General features: G+C 48.1%; 1 protein-coding gene across 1 annotated transcript in view; it reads left to right on the forward strand.

Annotated features, from left to right (window-relative positions):
• LOC144684520 (integrin alpha-E-like) overlaps positions 1-20,183 on the forward strand; it is a 324,928-nt gene that overhangs the window by 160,251 nt on the left and 144,494 nt on the right. Inside the window, exon 16 of the mRNA XM_078548383.1 lies at positions 10,119-10,272. Coding sequence (XP_078404509.1) covers positions 10,119-10,272 — 154 coding nt within the window. The remainder of the gene's footprint in view (positions 1-10,118; positions 10,273-20,183) is intronic.

Below are 20,183 nucleotides of genomic sequence, written 5' to 3' on the forward strand. Positions count from 1 at the left end.
TATTGAAAGTGATGGACACCGAATGTGTCCAAGGTGGCCGTTGGGGGAGGGGGTTGGGAGCAGCCGTACTATCTTTTGGTGACTGATCACCAGTAGTGTGGACAGGAACCGCTGGAGGCCTCAGATGGGCCACTGTGGTTGGGGTGCGGCATGCGTGTGCAGAGTACATGAGTGATCAGCCCCAATAAATGATGTTCTCTGTTCTGCAGGCGAAAACTGTGCACAACACCCATGAGCGTTTGTGCACTGGTGGTGGCCAGGCCATGCTCCACATACTGACCCAATTCGAAGAACAGGCCATGGAGCTGGAAAGGAGCCAAGCGGCCAGGTCGGCAGGTGTCGGGGAGGCTGGGGTGCAGCGGCCAGGTATTTGAGGCCCACAGTCCCATCCACCGTCATCCCACCATCCAAAGCACTGATGGTTGCTGCAATCGTTAATGCAGCAACACTGCTCATTCACAGACTGATACAGTCAGACGTGTGGGTCATACACAAAGGTTCCTCGGTCCCTTGAGGATGCACGTCTCTAGCACCTTCCAAAGTCACTTTATCCCATTTCTGACCACTATCCCCATGGCCTAACATGCCATGGCATCGCTGCTGCACATCCAAATACTTATTGCATCTTAGGAGGGTTTGTACCCCCACCACCCTTTCAGCCAGTGCGTCCCACATTACTCTGTCCAGAAGGTCCTCAGCACCTCACCTGTCAACCTCATGCCACTCAACTTAAATAAATGCCACCCACGTTAGTCATCGCTCCGCCAAGGGGAAATGTTGCCTTCTGTCCACCTGGCCTATGCCCCTCATAATGGTATGAAGGTCAATAATGTGACCTGTCAATCTCCTGTGCTCCACAGCAAATGTCACAAGTGTATGCAATGTTTCCTAATAACTCCAACTCTCCAGGCCAGCATGCATCCTGGTCAGGACCCTCTGCACTCTCCCCACTCCAATGCCATCCCTCCCATGAAGCGCAGGTCACAACTGAACGCAGAAGTGTAGGTGTGGCCTCAACAGCGTTTTCTGCACTTGCAACATGACCTCCCTTTTCCTACATTCTATTCCTCGGCTAATAAAGGCAAGTCTGGCTTCGACCTTGTTAAACGCCTTATGTTCCTGTTCTGCTACCTTAACGGGTCTGCCCAGCAAGGTCCCTGTAATCATCCTTACTTTCCACGGTCCTATCATTTCTCCTGTATTCCCATACCATGTTTGTCTTGCCCAAGTGCTTAACCTCACACTTATCCACATAACATTCCATGTGGCATTCCTTAGGCCATCTGACCAGCCTGTCTGTATGCACGTGTAATGTTTGGGCCTCCTCTTGACTATTCGCCACCCCACCAATGTTCATCTCCTTAGGTTCTTGAAGGTAGAGCGCATTATGAGCCTGGGGAAAAAGGGGTGAATTGTGTTACTGACTGAACGCTAACTGATGCACTATCCTTGTTGTTAATTTCAGCATCATCACCGCATGGCCGCCAGGAGGATGGCCAGAGTCCCCCTTCCACACCTGAGGGGCGTCAATTGGCATGAGCGTCACATCATTTCAACGAGCCAGGCACTAGCACAGCAACGACCACATCGGTGTGGAATGTTATGTCAGCTAGCGTCCCGGGTCACAGTGGAGAGGGCACTTCACAATCGCTGGAGGAGATAGTATGGACAGAGAGTGCCAATGGCGCCAGCAGTCGGAGGACTGCAGGGGACCAGGCACATGCTGAGTCAGGCAGTGATGATGTGCCTCTGGAGATGTCAGCCATGCAGCAGCTGCAGGACAAGCGGCAGGATGCGCGGGAGCATCTGGCAGGGTTGCATGAGTGTGTGCTTCACTTGGTCTCTGTGGTGGAGGAATCCAGGCAGAGTGTCAGTGATGGCATGAACCCCATGTCAGAGCATCAGGCTTCCTCCATGGAGAGATTGGCGACTCTCATGGAGAGGGGCTTCCAACGGATTGATCAGCTTCTGACTGGGTTACGCTCTGACCTGCAAGCCCTCACAGCGCTAATGGCCACAGGTGGTCATTCGCAATGTGGGAGATGTTCTGGGCACCAAGTGTCCCAGCTCGGTGCCCATCCATCTGTGGTGAGCAGGGAGGTCCAAAGTGACATCACGTCGGCGCAGCAGCTGTCTGTTGTCGCTGCGAGCTCCTCTCAGGGCGCTCTGGATGAGGGTAGCAGCTCCTCCGCCCCTCTGCCAGTGACCGTTGCATCCATTGAGGCTGCAACAACTGGGGAGGTGCCAGCTCTGGAACTGGCCGCTCCCTCCCAGGCAGGGCCAGCACAGGCTCCATGGGCCAGAGGACGTCCGCCAAGGTCATCGAGGCCAACAGGACAGCAGAGTCAGCAGGCTGTCTCACAAGCCACTCCGACCGATGGGGCGGCACCAAGACGAGGCACCTGCAAGTGTAAGCATAAGGCACGTCAGGCACTCCACGGGTTTGTCACTGGTGATTTCCTGTTGGCCCGAGATTAGGGAATTTATATTTGTCAACGTCGGAGCAACGTTTTGTTTTGTTTTTGGTGGCACCATCTGATGGATGGGAATAAAGTCCACATTTGTGACCATGGTTGAGGGTGTCTCCTTTGTACTGCATTTGTATGTTTCACAGACATATCATGAGTGTTTGAGTGGACATTGAGGTTTATGTACTAAGCCCTTAGTTGCAGCTGATGAAGTGGAAGATGTTGCACCTCAGTGCCGCGTATGGATGCGCCAGGCAATGCTGGTCCTGCAGATCCATTTGTGTGGAGCTAGCTGAAGGTTCGTTGGATTAAAGTCTCCCGGATGTCCCTGCCTCCTTGGTGTAGTTGCGGGTCGGTGTGCAGCCCCTCAGCAATGCCCTGTGCTTCCTCATCCTCTGAACCACTGCTGGAGTCATTGTGTGCAGCCACATCCACTGCGCCAAGGTCTTCAACGTCCACTGCATCCCCCCCTTTCCAGCGCAAGATTGTGCAGAGCGCAGCATGCTACCACTATCACAGAGACACGATCTGGGGGGTACTGGAGTGTGCCCCCTGAGCGGTCCAGGCATCGGAAGCACATCTTGAGAAGACCAAAGGCTCTCTCCACCACAACCCTTGTGGAGGCGTGGCTCCTATTGTAGCGCTCCTCAGCTTATGTTCTAGGATAGCGGAGAGGCATCATGAGCCATCTTCTGAGGGGATAGCCTTTATCACCCACCAGCCAACCATCCAGCCAAGCCGGAGCACTGAAGAGCCCCGGCACCTGGGATTGTCTGAGGATGTAGGTGTTGTGGGAGCTGCCTGGGTACCTTGCACAAATTTGCAGAATCTGCATCCTGTGATCACACATTATCTGAACATTCGTGGAGTGGAATCCCTTCCTGTTGACAAAGGCAACAGGCTCACCTACTGGAACCTTGATGGCCACATGTGTGCAGTCTATAGCACCCTGGACGCGGGGGAAGCCAGCAATGGCCTCCAAGCCTCTGGCTCGCTCTGTCTGGCTTGTCTGGTCACAGCGGAAGTGGATGAAGATCAATGCACGTCTGAACAGAGCGTCTGTAACTTGCTTGTCACAAGTGTGGACAGCTGATTGGGAGACACCGCAGAGATCACCCACCGAGCCCTGGAAGGAGCCAGATGCATAGAAGTTGAGGGCAACTGTGACTTCCAGAGCTGCTGGCGTGGGGTGTCCGCCCACACAGTTAGGAGAGATCTCAGGGCCAATCATCTGACAGATGAAGTTGACTGTTTCCCTTGAGAGACGGAGCCTCCTTTGGCACTGCACCTCAGTCATATTGAGGTAGCTGCTTTGCTGCCTGTATACCCTAGCAGCAGGATAGTGGTGTCTTCTGCAGCCCCTTCCACCTTGGACTACCTCTTGGCCCTGCGCCCCTTGTGCCTGTGCCTGTCCTCCCAAAGGTGGCTCCCTTGGCGGCTGATTGTCCAATCCTGGCCCCCTCCTTATTCTAGCCCGCCTTTTCTCCTCAGAGGAGCTGCCTCCAGTGGAGATGTCAAAACCCATACCCAGGCTAAATGGAGGCCTCCGGAAAGCTGCAGGCCCGATAAACATTCCTGACTGCAGAGTGCTGAGCTGAAGCTTCAAAGTACAGAGAAAGCTGCTGGAATTCATTCTGAACTGCTACAGATCACACAGGCAAGTTTAAAATACTTGCTGCAGTAAATACTTCACATAAAACATTGACAACCCCACTGTGCCCACATAACCCGCACATGGATGAGTTTTGTTAAAAAGTCACTTGCCCACCTGCCTGTTGCGCCCGTGCGACGAGTTAAAGATCGTACGGGTGCCTCAAAATCGGCGTCGATTGCCGAGTTAAGGGCTTTAACAAGCCCTTTAATTAATGGTGGGCACGTGTTGCACTTCATCACGCGCCTGCCCAACTAAATATCGCGATGGCGCACGGTGATGTTGGGACGCTCGCCCGACGTCACCGCGAGCCATTTTAAGCGCTGATATGCGGGGCCCCCCACCTGCACGTCACCCAGACAATTCTGCCCATGGTGTGCATTCTTGTGACAATCCGTTAGGGCTTTACGTGGACATAAAAGCTAGACCCCCTTGGAATGTCTTGTGGAAGCCCTGGTGTGTCTGGCTGACACTGCTCCCCCACTGTGGGTGCCTGAGGGCCCCTCTCTGACTCCTTGAGGAGAAGGGGCACCTGGAGGGAGGTCGAAGTGCCACTTCCCCTCTTGCCTATCTACTGATGGATCCCACTCATGGCTACAGCAGGCCCAAGCGCATATCCGACATAAACTGCTGGACCTAGGTCTCCATGGTGGACACCACCCTTCCAATGGTGACCTCAATGCGTTCGCATGTCGGAGCCGCGACATCAGACAGAACGTGGATAGACTCCATCCTCCGTTCCAATCTGGTGACAGCCTCTGACAACCCTACATGCTGTTCCCCTGCCTGTCTTTGGAGCTCCAACATTTCTCTGAGGATCGATTCCAGAGGCTCGTCATCGGACTCAGGCTTAGCGGGGGCCTGGCCTCCAGCAGTCCTCCGAGTGTCGGTGACCTTGGCTGTCACTGCCTCTGCCTGCTGTGGAGCCGCTTCTGTGCTCAGTGACCCTGAGCCTGCTCTAGAACTAGGTCCCAGCGAGGTGTGTGTCTCTGCGCAGGTGGAAGGTGCAGGTGAACTCAGTGACGGGTCTTCCTCAGATGCTTCCTTAGCCCCCTCATCAGAGGTCAAAGTCCTAGAACTCCCTCCCTAACAGCACTGTGGGTGTACCTACAGCACATGGACTGTAGCGGTTCAAGAAGGCAGCTCACCACCACCTTCTCAAGGGCAATTAGGGGATGGGCAATAAATGCTGGCCTGGCCAGCAAAGCCCACATCCCATGAATGAATAAAATAAAAGGTGCTCTGATGTCTTGGTCTGATAGGCTGGCTGGCAGTGCCCCAGTGCCTTTTCTTCCTGGTGACTGTAATAGAGAGAAGAGATAATTAGTCGTTGGCTAGACAGTAACCTACATTAAAGAGCACTCAGTGTCTGCGGATGGGTGACAGCTGCTGCATGCACCCTCACTGGCTTGTTGGGAGACGCTGATCTCACCTTTGGCACAGGGATGGTACCTGTCCTCGCCAGCCAGCTCTGCCACCTGCTTCTGGAAGTGGGTGAGCGGCCTCAATGCCAGCATTCCCCCTCTGGTCTGGGATCTCTCCCGCTCGTTGTGGGTTATCTTGTCCTGCGTAAAGACAGATGGATAGACTGTGAGCAATACTGAAACCAGAGCAGCTCATAAGCATGCATGTCTGCGGTATGTGCTGAGTGGTCCCCAGTAAGTGCTGAAGGCATTACTTGTGCAGGATGTCACAGGAGATGATGATGTTAAAGAGTATGTGAGAGAATCAGTGGTGATATCCCTTCTGCTGGTAGTATATGACAGATCCCTGTGGATTGCAACCCTACAAATGCCTGATGGCCTTATGAGAGAGTGAGTTGGGAGTGAGGAGAAGGTTGACTTACCCTGGTGGAGGGTATGAGATCATTCATCCTCTTCCTGCGCTGCAGGGCGGTCCTCTTCTGAGGCCCACAGGCGCTGACCCTCCCTGGTGACCTCCTACCAATCCGGCGTGGTGAGGTTGGTGGACCTCTTGCTGCCATCTCTGGGGTAGAGGACCTCCCACCGGTCCTGGTCTGCCTGGAGGAGTCTCTTCAGACACTTGTTGCTGAACTTAGAGGGCAGAGGACTTGCGACAAGCTCTGGGCCACTGTGAGTGAATATGTGTGTGGGTCCCACTTAAATTTGGTGTCCGGACCTGCAACCCCATGAGGTAACGGCGGGTCAGATGAACCCCAGCCCATCCTGCCATGAGATTCGACAAGTTGCTGGTTGATGCATAAATAATGAGCTGGAAAGTGGATGATCTGGCGCAACAGGCCGCCCTGCCACCCAGCGGAAATCACGCTGACTTTCCAACCTGCTACCGCTCATGGAGTCTTCTCAAAATCCATGTATACATTTCCGGCACTACGATGATCACATTCCCCTGTTAACTTATCAAAGAATTAAATCAAGTTATTCAGACACGATTTCCCTTTAACAAATCCATGCTGAGTCTCCATAATTATCCCATGGCCAGGATTTTCCCGTTGGCGATTTGGGGGCGGGGCCCGCTTGCCGACGGAAAAATGACGGGGGGATGACGTCGGGAGGAACACCCGATGTCATCCCGGTCCCTTTAAATTTTCAGGAAAGCAGGCGGACAGCGAAAACAGCTGTCCGCCCGCCGACCTGTCAATGGCCAATTGAGGCCATTGACAGGATAATTAAGCTTGTTAAATGCCCTGCCCGTCCAACCTTAAGGCTGGTGGCCAGGCCAGGAGCCCCAGCGGGCTGCTGATAATACATGAAACCTCATCCACTGGCAGGATGAGGTTTCATGTCCGTTTTTAAAAAGTTTCATAAAGTTAATGTGTTTCTTATTAACATGTCCCATCTTGTGTGACATTGTCACATGAGGGGGACATGTTAATAATTTTAATATTTTTCTATTTTTGGTGTTTTTTTACCTGTCAGTAATCTCCCTGAGACAGCACTTTGACAGATGGGGAATCCCTCCCCCCTCCCCCCCGCACCCCCCCACCCCTCCCGCACAGGAAGCGCATAGCGCCTCCTGTCAGGCAGGCCACTGGGCGGGCCTTAATTGGCCCGCCCACTCAAAATGGCGGCGGGCCCTGTTTCAGTGGTGGGGGTCGGCTGTCCACCCGCCAACGAGCCAATGGGGCCCGCCCACCCATCAACGGCAAAATTCTGCCCCATGTCTCTCCGAAATTAAACTCAATTTTGATCCCGCTAATGGTTTCCAATAAATTCCCCACCACTGATGCTCGGCTGGCTGGTTTGTAGTTTCCTGGTATATCCTTCTTCCCTTTCTTGAACAGTGGTATAATCCTGCAGTCCTCTAGCACTGCTCCTGTATCCAATCAGGATTGAAAGATTGCAACCAATTCCTCTGCTAGTTCTACCTTTGCTACTTTCAGAAAACTAGGATTCATTCCAACCGGATCAGATGACTTACCAATTTTCAGCAATGATAATCATTTTAGTATGTCTTTTCTGATGGGCTCCTTGATCTCCTTCTCACTGTTTTGAGCTCTATAAAAAAAACAACAATGGACTGGATTTTCACCTTCAAGATGGATAGCAGGAGTTGGGAAATTTCCCGGCTTGGCGCACTTGCCTCAGGGGAAAGTGCCTGCAAAGGCGGGATTTTCATTCAGGGTGGGGGGTGGGAGGGATGTTAATTGGAGTCAGGTCTTACGTCCCCTGAAACAATTCAGAGGCAGCCACAGTGGCTGCCAAGTCTCACACTGAACAATTTCTCCTTTAACTCCTCTTACTTCCTCCAAATAAAAGGTGTGGCTATGGGTACCCGCATGGGCCCCAGCTATGCCTGTCTCTTTATGGGGTATGTGGAACATTCCTTGTTCCAGTCCTACTCCGGCCCCCTCCCACAACTCTTTCTCCGGTACATCGATGATTACTTCGGTGCTGCTTCATGCTCTCGTCGGGACCTGGAAAAATTTTATTAATTTTGCTTCCAATCTCCACCCCTCCATCATTTTCACATGGTCCATCTCTGACACTTCCCTTCCCTTCCTTGACCTCTCTGTCTCAATTTCTGATGATAGACTGTCCACCAATATTCATTACAAGCCTACCGATTCCCACAGCTACCTCGAGTACAGCTCCTCACACCCCGCTTCCTGTAAGGACTCCATCCTATTCTCTCAGTTCCTTCGCCTCCGTCGCATCTGTTCTGATGATGCTATGTTCAAAAACAGTTCCTCTGACATGTCCTCCTTCTTCCTTAACTGAGGTTTTCCACCCACGGTGGTTGACAGGGCCCTCAACCGTGTCCGGCCCATCTCCCGCGCATCCGCCCTCACGCCTTCTCCTCCCTCCCAGAAACATGATAGGGTCCCCCTTGTCCTCACTTATCACCCCACCAGCCTCCGCATTCAAAGGATCATCCTCCGCCATTTCCGCCAACTCCAGCATGATGCCACCACCAAACACATCTTCCCTTCACCCCCCCCGACGGCATTCTGTAGGGATCGTTCCCTCCGGGACACCCTGGTCCACTCCTCCATCACCCCCTACTCCTCAACCCCCACCTATGGCACCTCCCCATGCCCACGCAGAAGATGCAACACCTGTCCCTTCACTTCCTCTCTCCTCACCGTCCAAGGGTCCAAACACTCCTTTCAAGTGAAGCAGCATTTCACTTGCATTTCCCCTAACTTAGTCTACTGCATTCGTTGCTCCCAATGCGGTCTCCTCTACATTGGAGAGACCAAACGCAAACTGGGCGACCGTTTTGCAGAACACCTGCGGTCTGTCCGCAAGAAAGACCCAAACCTCCCTGTCGCTTGCCATTTTAACACTCCACCCTGCTCTCTTGCCCATAGGTCTGTCCTTGGCTTGCTGCATTGTTCCAGTGAAGCCCAACGCAAACTGGAGGAACAGCACCTCATCTTCCGACTAGGCACTTTACAGCCTTCCGGACTGAATATTGAATTCAACAACTTTAGATCTTGAACTCCCTCCTCCATCCCCACCCCCTTTCCGTTTCTTCCCCCTCCCTTTTGTTTTTTCCAATAATTTATATAGATTTTTCTTTTCCCACCTCTTTCCATTATTTTTATATCTATACCTGTAATACCTTGTCAGTCTTTCCACCCCACCCCCACTAGAGCTGTACCTTGAGTGTCCTGCCATCCATTCTTAATTAGCACATTAATTTAGATAATATCACCACCTTCAACACCTCTTTGTTCCTTTGTCTGTGACATCTTTTGATTATGTGCTCCTATCACTGCTTGCTTGTCCCTACAACCACCCCCCCCAACTTCTCTCCCCCCACCCCCACACCTTAAACCAGCTTATATTTCACCCCTCTCCTAATATTACTCAGTTCTGTTGAAAGGTCATGAGGACTCGAAACGTCAACTCTTTTCTTCTCCGCCGATGCTGCCAGACCTGCTGAGTTTTTCCAGGTAATTCTGTTTTTGTTTTGGATTTCCAGCATCCACAGTTTTTTGTTTTTATTTTTAAGTCCTGAGGTGGGCTGGTTAAAGGCTGCTTTAAAGGACTTTATTTAGTATTCGGCCCTCCAACCCTCACCCTTCACACCCCCATACACTCCCCATGCCCCACCCATGCCTCTCTACCCACCCCCAAGACCCCACATACCCTTCAAGCCAACCCATGCTCCTCTACCGCCCCCCCCATGACCCCTCATGCCCTCCATGCCAAGCAATGGCATTTCTATGTCCATGCCTTTATTCTGTGCTGGTGAAAATTGGGGGTGCTGGGAATGGGTCTGGGAATTCTGGAATTTGCCATTTTAAAGGTTCATGGAGTCTCACTGACTCTGCAAAAATGCAGCCCTATGTAACAGCTCCCCCAGTGTGTGTGCTTTTCTGATGCAAGTTTGCATATGAGCTACCTCATCCTCTTCAGTGACTTGGACAATCTACTCAACTTTTTTCTTTATTTCTCAAAACATTAATGCCACCATATTACAAAATTAAATCACACAAAAAGTGAAGACTTCAGGCCATGGAATGTGCCTGTGAGCTGCTGCTTTAATGTTTTTTTGTACATTCACAGTGACAACATTTTCAATGAAACACAAGGCTCCAGCAAAAATGCCAAACGGTTTATCATTGTGGTGACAGATGGAGAAATATTCAGGGATGAGAGAAACCTAACAGATGTTGTCAACTCGAGTAAAATGGTGAATGTGACACGTATAGCTGTTGGGGTAAGTTTCTTAATGTCAGGTTCTTGGTGTTGACTCAGTAATTGTCAAAGATTTGTTTGTCCAGTACTGTTTCCTGTGCTGTAAAAACCTCCATCCGTTGGGCAGGTTGGCATCCTTCCATCTGCGAGAGATGATGGTAGTATAGTCTCGGAGCTTGCCTTCCTCTGTGAGCGATTGAGGATTATGGATCCAGCCTGACGAGCGACGGGTTAATGGATGCCCAAGAAACAAAACCTCCATTGTCTGTGGGAATAGTCAAGGAATCAGTACCACGGGTCAATGCCAATAAACTGTGCTGCATTTACTTGTGCAATGCTTTACCCAGCCTCAGGATCTCTCAAAGTAATTTACAGCCTATTGAAGCACTATTTTGAAGTGTAGTCACCGTTGTCATGTAGGAAATGCAACAGGCACTCTTCACACAGCAAGCTCCCACAAACAGCAATGTGATAATGACCAGATAATTTGTTTTTAGAGTCATAGAGTTATACAGAACAGAAACAGGCCCTTCGACCCATCATGTCCTTGCCAGCCATCAAGCACCTACCTATTCTAAACCCATTTTCCAGCACTTGGCCCGTAGCCCTGTATGCTATGGCATTTCAAGTGTTCATCTAAATAATTCTTAAATGTTGTGAGGGTTCCTACCTCTACCACTCCCTCAGGAACACTCTGTGTTCCAGATTCCAACCACCCTCTGGGTGAAAAAATTTTTCCTCAATTGGCCTCTGAACCTCCTGCCCCTTACCTTAAATTTATGCCTGCAGGTTATTGACACCTCCACTAAGGGGAAAAGTTTCTTCCTGTCTAGCCTATCTATCTGCTCATAATTCTGTGTACCTCTATCAGGTCCCCCCTCAGCCTTCTCTGCTCTAAGGAAAACAACCCTAGCCTATCCAGTCTCTATTTATAGCTGAAATGCTCCAGCCCAGCAACATCCTGGTGAATCTCCTCTGCACCCTCTCCAGTACAATCACATCCTTCCTATAGTGTGGCGACCAGAACTGCACACAGTACTCCTGACTAGCCCTGAATAATCCCTGCCTCGCCAAATAGAGATTAATCCTGTCCCTCAGAAATTTTTCCAATAGTTTCCCTACCACAAATGTTAGACCCACTGGCCTGTAATTACCTGGTTTATCCCTACTACCCTTCTTGAATGATGGTACCACATTTGCTATCCTCCAGTCCTCTGGCACCTCTCCTGTGGCCAGAGAGGATTTGAAAATGAGTGTCAGAGCCCCTGCAATTTCCTCCCTTGCTCACATAGCAGCCTGGGATACATCTCATCTGGGCCTGGGGATTTATCCACTAGCCTAGTAATACCGCTAATACCTCCTCCCTTTCAATGCTAATTTGTTCAAGTATATCATAGTCCCCCTCCCTGATTTCTACACCTACATCGTCCTTCTCCATAATGAAAATAGGTGAAAAGTAATCATTTAAAATCTCACCTATGTCTTCCGGCTCCACGCACAGATTGCCACTTTGGTCCCTAAAAGGTCCTACTCTTTCCCTGGTTATCCTCTTGCCCTTAATATATTTATAAAATGCCTTGGGATTTTTCTTTATCTTGCCCGCTAGTGTTTTCTCATGCCCCTTCTTCGCTCTCCTAATTACTTTTTAAAGTGCCCCCCTACACTTTCTATACTCCTCTAGGGCTTCTGCTGTTTTCAGCAGTCTGTATCTGCCATAAGCCTCCTTTTATTGCCTTATCCAATCCTCTATATCCCTTGACATCCAGGGTTCCCAGTACTTGTTGGTCCTACCCTTCACCTTTACGGGAACATGTTGGCCCTGAACTCTCACTATTTCCTTTTTGAATTACTCCCACTGGTCTGATGTAGACTTTCCTGTAAGTAGCTGCTCCCAGTCCACTTTGGCCAGATCCTGCCTTATCATATTGAAATCGACCTTCCCCCAATTCAGGACCTTTATTTCTGGTCCATCTTTGTCCTTTTCCATAACTACCATAAATCTTACAGAGTTATGGCCACTATCCCCGAAATGCCGCCACACTGACATTTCTACTACTTGTCCAGCTTCATTTCCTAAGATTAGGTCCAGTACCGCCCCTTCTCTTGTAGGACTTTCTATGTGCTGGCTCAAAAAACTCTCCTGGGTGCGCTTTAAGAATTCCGCCCCCTCTAAGCCTCTCTCACTAAGACTATCCCGGTTAATATTGGGGAATTTGAAATCCCCTACTATTATTACCCTATTATTTTTATGCTTCTCTGAGATTTGCCTACATATCTGTTCCTCTATCTCCCCCTGACTGTTTGGAGGCCTTTAGTACACGCCCAGCAAAATGATTGCCCCCTTTTTGTTTTTAAGTGCTACCCATATAGCCTCATTCGAGGAATCTTCTAAGATACAATCCCACCTTACTGCAGTAATTGATTTCTTGATCAATAGTGCAATGCCATCTCCTCTTTTACACCCCCCTCCCCCCGTCACACCTGAAGATTCTATACCCTGGAATATTGAGCTGCCAGTCCTGCCCTTCCTTCAACCATGTCTCTGTGATAGCAACAATATCATATCCCCATGTGTTAATCAATGCCCTCAATTCATGTGGAAAAACTCAGCAGATCTGACAGCATCTGCGGAGAGGAATACAGTTAACGTTTTGAGTCCGTATGACTCTTCATCAGAACTATATTCCTCTCTGCAGATGCTGTCAGAACTGCTGAGTTTTTCCAGCTATTTTTGTTTTTGTTTCAGATTTCCAGCATCCGCAGTATTTTACTTTTATCCCTCAATTCATCTGCCTTACTTGTAAGACTCCTTGTATTAAAATAGATGCAATCCAGCCTTTCATTATTCCCTTGTGCCTTAACAGGTCTATATTTACTCTGCCTTCCAGACTAACTTAGTTTCTCCTCTATATTTGGCTGTGCATTACCCCCTACTGTACCTCCACTCTGTATCCCATCCCCCTGCCAAATTAGTTTAAACCTCACCCCCACCGCAACAGCACTAGCAAACCTCCCCGCAAGGATGTTGGTCCCGTTCCGGTTCAGGTGCGACCCTCCGACTTGTACAGGCCCCACCTTCACCAGAACCAGACCCAGTAATCCAGGAAACTACAGCCCTTCCTCCTGCACCATCTCTTCAGCCACGCACTCATCCTCTCTATCCTCCTATTCCTATACTCACCAGCACGTGGTACAGGGAATAATCTAGAGATTACAACCTTTGAGCTCCTGCTTTTTAATCTGCTACCTAGCTCCCTAAATTCTTGTTGCAGGACCTCATCCCTCTTTCTACCTATGTCGTTGGTACCAATGTGAATCACAACCTCTGACTGTTTGCCCTCCCCCTTCAGAATGCCCTGCAGCCGTTCTGTGACATCCTTGACCCAGGTACCAGGGAAGCATCACACCAACCTGGAGTCACGTCTATGACCGGAGAAGCACCTGTCTGCACCCCTCACTATTGAGTCTCCTACTACTATTGCTCTTGCACTCTTACTCCTCCCCCCTTGTGCAGCTGAGCCACCCACAGTGCTGTGAACTTGGCTCTAGCTGCACTCTCCAGAGGAACCTTCACCCTCACTGTTTTCCAACACAGAGAAACGGTTCTTGAGTGAGATGCACTCTGGGGCTTTCCTGACTATCTGCCTCCCTTCTTCTGACTGATGGTCACCCATTCCCTCTCTGACTGCACTTCCTTAAGCTGTGGGGTGACCACATTTAGAAACGTGCTATCCACGTAACCCTCAGCCTCGCGGATGCACCACTGTGTCTCCAGCTGACACTCAAGCTCCGAAACCCGTTGCTCAAGCTGGTCAAGCCGGTGGCACTTCCTGCACATGGGGTCATCCAGACGGCAACGCGTGTCTAAGAATTCCCACCTGCTGCAGGCCGGACAACATTTGGGACTGAGCTCCCTTGTTGTACTTTTTTGCTTGTTTTTTATTAAAAGATTATTTCCTTAAATTTAAGTCAAGTAGAAAACTATTTCGTTTTTCCTAAAAAAAACAAATGCTGAGACTCTGACCTTCTGTAATGTCGCTTTAACATGGAAAAAAACACTTACCCACTACCTACCAATCAGCTCTCTCCCTTGCCCAGACATCACCCCTTTCAAATTCCAGCACCGCTGAGTGTTTGGGTGAGAACCGGCTTCCTCACTGGTAAACTCCGCTCTGCTCTTTAAACAGCCGCTCCGCTCCCTCACAGGTAAACTCCCGCTCTTTATACAGCCTCTCCGCTCCCTCACAGGTAAACTTCCGCTCTTTATTCAGCCGCTCCGCTCCCTCACAGGTAAACTCCTGCTCTCCTCTAAGTGCTGCTGACTGCCTGCCCCAGGGCCCTCGTCTCACACTCTTCTCCAGGTGTTGTTGACTGCCTGTCCCAGGGCCCTCGTCTCACACTCTTCTCCAGGTGTTGTTGACTGCCTGTCCCAGGGCCCTCGTCTCACACTCTTCTCCAGGTACGGCTGACTGCCTGTCCCAGGGTCCCCCTCTCACACTCCTCTTTTTGTGTTAACGATTGAGGAATAAGTATTTACCAGAATACCAGGGATAGCTCCCCTGCTCTTCTTCAAACTAATGCATTGGGATCTTTTATGTCCACCTGAGAGGGCAGACAAGGCCTTTAACATCTCATCTGAAAGATGACATCTCCAACATGCACTACATACTACATTGGAGTATTGGCTTTGATTTCAGAGTATAAATCCTGGAGTGAGATTTTAACCCATAAATTACTAACTCAATTCGGAAAAAGTGTAACCATCACTGGAACACAGAAATATTTGTGTAACATTTTGAGACTTTTACCAATTTAGCCTGCTCGGATGTTTGGTTTGATTTGAATTATGCCTTTTAGGTTCAACTGACAAAGGGTTAATTCCTAGCGCTATATAAAGCATTTAGAACATTTTTTAAAAATTAGAATACATAGAATACACAGAAGCTAGGAGCAGGAGTGGGCCATTCAGCCCTTCGAGCCTGCTCTGCCATTCAACATGATCATGGCTGATCCTCTATCTCAATGCTATATTCCCACTTTCTCTTCAGACCCCTTGATGCCCCCAGTATCCAAAAATTTATCAGTTTCTTTCTTGAATATACTCAGTGACCCAGCTTCCACAGCCTTCTGTGGTGGAGAATTCCACAGGTTGACCACCCACTGAGTGAAGAAATTTTTCCTCATCTCAGTCCTAAATGGCCTGCCCTGTATCCTGAGACTATGGTCCGTGGTTCTAGACTCCCCAACCAGGGGAAACATCCTCCCTGCATCCAGTCTGTCCAGCCCTGTTAGAATTTTATACGTTTCAATCAGATCCCTTCTCATTCTTCTAAACTCTAGTGAATACAGGCCCAGTCGAATCAATCTCTCCTCATGCGACAGTCCTGCCATCCCCGGAATTAGCTTAGTGAACCTTCGTTACACTCCCTCTACGTCAAGTATATCCTTTCTTAGGGAGAGGGACCAAAACTGTATGCAATACTCCAGGCGTGGGCTCACCAAGGCCCTATATAACTGCAGTAAGACATCTCTACATCTGAACTCAAATCCTCTTGCAATGAAGGCCAACATACCATTTACATTACTAATTGCTTGCTGCACCTGCCTGTTTACTTTCATTGACTGGTGCACAAGGACACCCAGATCCCTTTGTATATCCACATTTCCCAATATATCACCATTTAAATAATACTATGCCTTTCTGTTTTTCACACCGAAGTGTATGACTTCACATTTATCCATGTTATACTGCATCTACCATGTGTTTGCCCACACACACAACTTGTCTAAATTGCCCTGAAGCCTCCTTGCACTCTCCTCACAATTCATAACGCCGCCCAGTTTTGTGTCGTCAGCAAACTGGGAAATATTGCATTTGGTTCCCTCATCCAAGTCATTTATATATATTGTGAATAGCTGGGGCACAAGCACTGATCCCTGCGGTACACCACTAGTCACCGCCTACCACCCGGAAAAAGACCCATTTATTCCCACTCTCTGTTTCCGGTCTGTCAACCAATTCTCAATCCATGCCAGTATATTACCCCCGATCCCATGTGCTTTAATTTTGCCCACTAGCCTCTTATGTGGGACCTTATCAAAAGCCTTCTTGAAATCCAAATACACCACATCTACTGGTTCTCCCTTATCTACATCCTCAAAAGACTCTAGTAGATTAGTTAAGCATGATTTCCCTTTCATAAACCTATGCTGATTTTGTCTAATCCCTTTAATCCCGCTTACTAAGTGTTCTGTTATCATGTCTTTTATAATAGACTCTAGCATTTTCCCCACTACTGATGTTAGGCTAACAGGTCTGTAATTCTCTGTTTTTTCTTTTCCTCAAATAGTGGGGTTACATTTACCACTGCTCCAGAGTCTATAGAATTTTGGAAGATGACCCACCAATGCATCAAATATTTCCAGGGCCACTTCCTTTGGTATTCTGGGGTATAGGTTATTAGGCCCTGGGGATTTTTCAGCCTTTAACCCCATTAATTTCTCTAGCACCATTTTCTTTTAAACACTGATTTTCTTCAATTCCTCCCTCTCACTAGACCCTTGGTTCCTTAAAATTTCTGGGAAATTATTTGTGTCCTCTTTTGTGAAGACAGAACCAAAATATGTGTTCAATTATTCTGCCATTTCTTTGTTTCCCATTATAATTTCCCCTGTTTCTGACTGTAAGGGTCCTACATTTGTCTTCACTAATTTTTTTCTCTTCACACATTTATAGAAGCTTTAACAGTCAGTTTTTATGTTCCTTGCAAGTTTACTCTCATACTCTTCCCATTCTTGATCAATCTGTTTGTCCACTTTTGCTGAATTCTAAACTGCTCCCAGTCCTCAGGCTTGCTGCTTTTTCTGGCAATTTTATATGTCTCCTCTTTGGATCCAATACCATTCCTAATTTCTTTTGTAATCCATGGTTGAGCCACCTCTCCTGTTTTATTTTAGCTCCAGATAGGAATGAATAATTGTTGTAATTCATGCATACGTTCCCTAAATATTAACCATTGCCTATCCACTGTCAACCCTTTTAGTAAGGTTCCCAATATATAATTGCCAACTTGCGCCTCATATCCTCATAGTTCCCTTTATTTAGATTCAGGACCCTAGTTTCAGATTCAACTTCTTCACTCTCCATCCTAATGAACAATTCTACAATTTTATGGTCGCTCTTCCCCAAGGGACCCCACACAACACGATTGCTAATTAATCCTTTCTCATTGCACAATACCCAGTCTAGGATAGCCTGCTCTCTAGTTGGTTCCTCAACAAATTGGTCTAAAAAACCATCATGTACACACTCCAGGAAACCTTCCTCCACAGCATTATTGCTAGTTTGGTTTGTCCAATCTATATGTAGATTAAAGTCACCCATGATTACAGTTGTACCCTTATTGTATGCATCTCTAATTTCCTACTTAATGCCTTCCCTTACTGTTTGCGGGCCCATAGACAACCCCCACCAATGTTTTCTGCCCTTTGGTGTTTCTTATCTCCACCCAAACAGATTCCACATCATGATTTTCTGAGCCATTATCCTTCCTCACTATTGCATTGATTTCCTCCTTTACTAACAATGCTACCCCACCTCCTTTCCCTATTTGTATGTCCTTCCTAAATATTGAATACCCCTGGATGTTCAGTTCCCATCCTTGGTCACTCTGCAGCCATGTCTCCGTAATTGCAACTATATCATAACCGTTTATATCTATTTGCTCTGTTAATTCAACTACTTTATTGCGAATGCTTCATGCATTATGATACAATGCCTTTAGACTTGTCTTTTTAACCTCGTTAGTCATCTTAGCTTTATTTTGCACTATGACCCCATTCATTTTTCGCCTGTGTTTTTCTGCCTTCCACTTTTGCTTCTTACTTTTCTGTTTTTCATTTCTATCCTTGTTTCCCCCTCCTCTGTCTCCCTGCTCAGGTTCCCATGCCCCTGCCATTCTAGTTTAAACACTCCCCGACCACACGAGCCAACCCCTCACCACCTCCCGAGGACATTGTTCCTGGTCCTGCCCAGATGCAAACCGTCTTGTTTTAAGATGATGAAGATGATTTGGTGGGATATAGCCATTGGAGCTATGATGAATTGTTTACTTTTGCATTTTGCACCAATATTGAGACAATGAAAAGTTGATCACATTCCAGAGAAGTTAATTCCTTGATATTAGAATGAAGCCATTGTTTTTGGCTCCTGCTCTAAACTCCATTCCCCATCTACTGAATCCAGCCCTCTCCCTGGCAGAGTCTAAGGTTGTCAGCCTGTTCACAACCTTGGTGTCACATTTAACCTTGTGATAAACTTCCAACCTCATATTTGCGCATTCACTAAGGGTGCCTATTTCCACCCCTGTAACATCACAGTATTTCATCCCTGTCTCAGCTCATCTGCTGCCAAAACCCTCATTCATGTCTTCATTATTGCAAGACTTGACTATTCCAATGCACTTTCGCTGATGTCCCACATTCTATTTTCCGTAAACTTGAATCATCAAAAACGCTGCTGCCCATGTCCTGACATGCACCAAGGCCCATTCCTCTATTATCCCAGTGCTTGCTGGCCTATGTTGGTTCCCAGTCAAGCAAAGCCTTGATTTAAAAATTCTCATCCTTGCTTTCAAATCTCTCCATGGCCTCACTCCTCACTATCCCTGTAATCTCCTCCAGCCCCACAACCCTCTGAAATATCTATGATCTAATGCTGGCCTCTTGAGCATCACTGATTTGAATTGCTCCACCATTAGTGGCTGTACCTTCAGTTACTTAGCCCCTTGCGGAGTTTGGAGCAGGCCAGAAAAGAATGGCTTCAATTTTTCCAACATTTAGCTGGAGGAAATTTCTGCTCATCCAGCACTGGATATCGGATAAGCAATCTGATAATTTAGCAATTTAGTGGAGGAGTCGAGAGAGGTCATTGTGGTGGAGCTGGGTGTCGTCAGCATACATGTGAAAACTAAAGTTGTGTCTTCAAATGATGTCACCAAGGGGCAGTGTGTAGATCTGAAATAGGAGAGGGCCAAAGAGTAATTCTTGGGGGACACCAGAGCTAACAGTGCAGAAACAGGAAGAAAAGCCTTTGCAGGTGATTCTCTGGCTACGATTAGATAGATAAGAATGGAACCAGGTGAGACCAGTTCTACCCAGCTGGACAGCAGTGGAGAGGATTTGCAGAAAGATGGCGTGGTCAGCCGTGTCAAAGGCTGCAGACAGGTTGAGAAGGACGTGGAGGGAAAGTTTACGATAGATATAAGTTGCCCTGGCTACCAGACTACCTCATTTTTTTGGCCCCAAAAAAATCAATTTTGTATATGCTCGACATATAAGTCACCCCACCTTTTCAGCCACAACATGCTATACTCAGATTAGTAGTCAGCCTCAATTTTTCACCCCACAAATGGATGTTTTAGTTACTGGTACTGGTTTGGATTGTTGTCCTTTTTTCTTGCTGAATTATGGTTAGATCAGATTCCTCTTACACTATGAGTGATTTGGATATAGGCTGTATTACATTTTTCTTAAAACTATTTATTTACAACTATTTACAACCAAGACCTTGTCACCCTGTAATTAAGTAAAGCCAAATCTAGGTCATTATTCCTTTTCATGAGCATTTTGATAGTTTTCATGCCTCTCTCCGCTTTTCCATTAGCCTGTGGATGATGTGGCGAACTGGTCATATGGTGAAATCCACATGGTAGCGAATTGTCTGAAGTGTTCATTTACGAATTGTGGATCATTATCTGAAGCTATTTCATCCGGAAACGATGTGTGGAATAAATGTCTTTTAAGGCCTTTACCATGGCTTCTGTGGTCGTGGAATGGAGTCTGCTGATCCCTAACCCGCAAGCATAACTAGGAGGTAGATCTTTCCTCTGAAATCAAAGAGATCCTTTCCTGGTCTTTGCCAAGATCTAGACG

Source organism: Cetorhinus maximus, chromosome 9 (assembly GCF_964194155.1).
Source record: "Cetorhinus maximus chromosome 9, sCetMax3.hap1.1, whole genome shotgun sequence".
Classification (NCBI taxonomy): domain Eukaryota; kingdom Metazoa; phylum Chordata; class Chondrichthyes; order Lamniformes; family Cetorhinidae; genus Cetorhinus; species Cetorhinus maximus.